The sequence below is a fragment of the Gadus chalcogrammus genome, chromosome 7, assembly GCF_026213295.1.
Source record: "Gadus chalcogrammus isolate NIFS_2021 chromosome 7, NIFS_Gcha_1.0, whole genome shotgun sequence".
NCBI classification, from domain to species: domain Eukaryota; kingdom Metazoa; phylum Chordata; class Actinopteri; order Gadiformes; family Gadidae; genus Gadus; species Gadus chalcogrammus.
In genome coordinates, this window is record NC_079418.1 from 21495795 (window position 1) to 21499634 (window position 3840).

At 46.4% G+C, this 3840-nt stretch overlaps 1 protein-coding gene across 1 annotated transcript; it reads left to right on the plus strand.

Moving 5' to 3' along the window:
- The first annotated feature begins 1590 nt into the window (after nucleotides 1-1590).
- crx (cone-rod homeobox) lies at nucleotides 1591-3621 on the plus strand. The gene is made up of 3 exons (XM_056594268.1): nucleotides 1591-1687; nucleotides 2532-2683; nucleotides 2983-3621. The coding sequence occupies exons 1-3, from the start codon at nucleotides 1591-1593 to the stop codon at nucleotides 3619-3621; spliced, it is 888 nt and encodes a 295-aa protein (XP_056450243.1).
- The last annotated feature ends 219 nt before the right edge of the window (nucleotides 3622-3840 follow it).

Consider the following 3840-nt stretch of genomic DNA (forward strand, 5'->3'; position numbering starts at 1 on the left):
AATGTGTCCATGTCAGCTTCTCTTCGCCTCATCATCGCTCCAACAACAGATCCACCAGCCGTGATTTGTTTCCCCCATACACTTTGAGACTCCTCAGGTTCCTATTGTATTTCCACAGGCACGGCGTTGGTGCCGGGTCCCTATATACACCCAGACGTCCCAACTAGTGAAGGGATTGCTCTGTCTTTCCTGCCTTTATCTGGAGATAAGATACTTACTTTTCAGATAAAGCATATTATAAATCAAATGAGCTTTGGCGGGTTTGTGCAGCTGCGTGTCCTGCTTCTACGCGCGTGCGTACGTGTGTGTGTGTGCGTGTGTGTGTGTGTGTGTGATCTGGGGTTACAGTAATCTGCAAATTATTGCTCGATTATGGTTGTTGGAGTTGTAGGATATATAGTACACACAGTCTGGTGAATTAGGACTGTAACTGTGAATGTGTCCTAAGAGGTAACAATAGGGCAATCTAGATTAAGGACATTACAAATGGACAGCTTTGTAATTGTACCACACATCCTACTTTATGAAAAATTGATTATTTATATTTCATATATGCAAAATATATATATATATATATATATATATATATATATATATATATATATATATATATATATATATCCCTTCAAATGTTTATAAAGATCAAAATTACCAAAAAAGGTTTTTGGGAATATGAGGTATAATGGCCTGTTCTCTTCACCTTAATACAGAGTTATGTTTGTGAAGAAGAGGCTAAAAGAGGTTAAACCTCATATCATGAGCAAAGCGTCTGGAAGCGTTTCGAGGTAAACTGTACAGAAAGCGCCTTGTGGATATTTGGCATAGTAGTTCTCAAAGCGGCGCCTGTGTGCGTATGTGTGTGTGTGGGCGCGCGTGTGTGTGTGTAGGTGCGTGTGTGTGTTGTGTGTTGTATGTGTGCGGTGTGGTGTTGGTGTGTTACGTGTGTGTGTGTGTGTGTGCTGTGTGTGTGTGTGTGCGTATGTGTGTGTGTGAGGGTGTGTGTGTGTGTGTGCGTGTGTATGTGTGCGTGTGTATGTGTGCATGTGTGCGTGTGTATGTGTGTGTGTGTGTGTGTGTGTGTATGTGTGTGTGTGTGTGTGTGTGTGTGTGTGTGTGTGTGTGTGTGTGTGTGTGGGTGTGTGTGTGTGTGTGTGTGGTGTGTGTGTGTGTGTGTGTGTGTATGTGTGTGTGTGTGTGTGTAAGGGGAGTGGTTTGTGGAGCTACTTGGTGTCTTTGGTGTCTCTAATTAGCAGAGTCTGGTGGTGAAGGAGCACACTGGACCAATCTCACCGGGCACGGAGGAAAACGTTGGCCTGTGGCTGTGGCACGAGAAAAGAAACTCAAGGAGAAAGAGAACAAACGCGTTTAATGCTACCTCCTTAATTTTTTAAAGTTACAATTCTGTAACTCTTTTGTTACATTTTGAAACAACGGGTCCGTAAAGTTTGAGGGTCAGAAACGCACGCCTCTCTAGCCTACCAGCGCGCTCGCTGTGCGCACTTTTACGCAGCAGGTGGAGAGCCCGGGCCCCCGTTACGCGCGGAACGGCTGACAGACACTCAGAGAGAGGAGTTCAAAGCCTGCGTAGCCATGATGTCCTACATAAAGCAACCTCATTACACAATGAACGGGTTAAATATGGCTGGACCTGGAATGGATCTACTGCATACGACAGTGGCATATCCATGTGAGTAAAACAAACTTGTTTTTTTTCGTTTAAAGAATTGTTCCATTTACATTTGGCGTAAGGTTGTCGAGTATTTTTTTAAAGTACAAAAAGTCCTGCAACGGTCATGCTCGTATACAAGCAGTGTGTCTAGAAGTGGATTGGTGGATTTGTGTGTAAAAGTTTGAATTTACCCTGTTCAATTCAGATACACTTGCAAAAAAAAGGAAACTCTGTTTCCCTTATTCAAATTACATATGGGTCTATACGTTTCATTGATAAAACGCAAACTCAACCCAAACTTACTTTAATGAATTGGGTTTCCGTTTTATCAATGTACATTACTTTAGATAAAGTTAGATTGATCCTGCGTCTAAAATGCTTTGTTTAAGAACTTGCAGTGTATGCGTAAATGTCTACATGATTTCCCCATTGTGGTTGGTGGTGTTGTTTAATGGACCGGGTAACACAAACATGTGGGGTATAATATATATTATACTTATGATATATATGATATATATGATGATATGATATGATATGATAACAATATGATACTCTACAGACAGACCAAAAACAACGCAATAATTTTATTTTCATGGACATTTATCACAAAACCGTCTTAATGTGTAATTCTTTTGTTCTTTCAATTCGATTGTATTCGTGTAGCCCTTTTATCCCAGTTACAGTCTCAAAGGGCTTAACAGGCATTATATTTATGACTGTTGCGATATTAACGGCTCCATTGTGGCTAACGTGGCTCTTCAGAAATATGAGAAATATGATAGCCTCAGCTCATACATCAACTCAATATAATTACTAACTTTTGTTTTAATGATGTAATAATCGTGTATTTGTGTTTGTATAGCCACCCCCAGGAAACAGCGTCGGGAGCGCACCACTTTCACTCGCACCCAGCTGGACATCTTGGAGGCCCTATTCTCCAAGACGCGCTACCCAGACATCTTCATGAGGGAGGAGGTTGCTCTGAAAATCAACCTGCCCGAGTCACGTGTTCAGGTACTGTACTAACTGGCCCATTGAAATGCCTTATGCTATTTTAGTGCTATTGGTTTGGTAGAAAGTATTAATTAAACGGCTATTTCTATAATACAATGGACTTTTCTGTCTTTATTCTTTTGACAAAGACCTATTATTTCCTTATTTTTTTGTAGTTTAGGGTGTAGATGTAGGCATGCTAACAATGCATCAGCTAACAAGCAACTTAAATACTCCATGCAATCCAGGCCTATTTAACCAAGTTCCACGTGTAACAAAACCACGCCTTTAACCTGACGTATCTCCGTTGCCGGCTTCAGGTTTGGTTTAAGAACCGCCGGGCCAAGTGTCGCCAGCAGCAGCAGCAGAGCAGCGGCCAGTCCAAACCGCGGCCCCCCAAGAAGAAGGCCTCTCCCGCCCAGGACCCCGGCCCCGGCGAGGCCATGGCCAACCCGGCGGGCAACTACAGCCCCTCCCCGCTGCCGACCGGCCCCACCCTGTCGTCCGTGTCCAGCGCGGGCGGGAACGCCGCCGTGTCCATCTGGAGCCCGGCCATCTCCCCCCTGCCCGACCCTCTGGCGTCGTCGGCGCCCTGCATGCAGCGGCCCTCGCACTACCCCATGAGCTACGGCCAGCCGTCCGCCTACGCCCAGGGCTACGCCGGCACCACCTCCTACTTCACCGGCCTGGACTGCAGCGCCTACCTCTCCCCCATGCACTCGCAGATGTCGGGCAACGGGGGCGCCCTGAGCCCCATCACCGTGCCCTCCATGGGGGGCTCGCTGAGCCAGTCCCCGGCCTCCCTGTCCTCCCAGGGCTACGGCACCGCCTCGTCCCTGGGCTTCACCTCCGTCGACTGCCTGGACTACAAGGACCAGCAGGCCTGGAAGCTGGGCTTCACCACCATGGACTGCCTGGACCACAAAGACCAGAACTCCTGGAAGTTCCAGGTGCTCTGAGGAGGGGGGCCGGGGGGGGGCGGTGGGCCACCGAAAGGGTTCCTTGGGACAGCAGTGAGAGATCGAATCAAAGCCATTTTACCCCAAGGACTTGTGATCTTTTGTTGTTATTTATTTCGTTGTCTTTTTTCTTTGAAAGAGTAGGTGTTTTTTGTAAATGGGACTCCGTTGTCGAGGGTCGTGTGGATGTGAGTGGAGGGGGCACGCTTTTGATTTTAG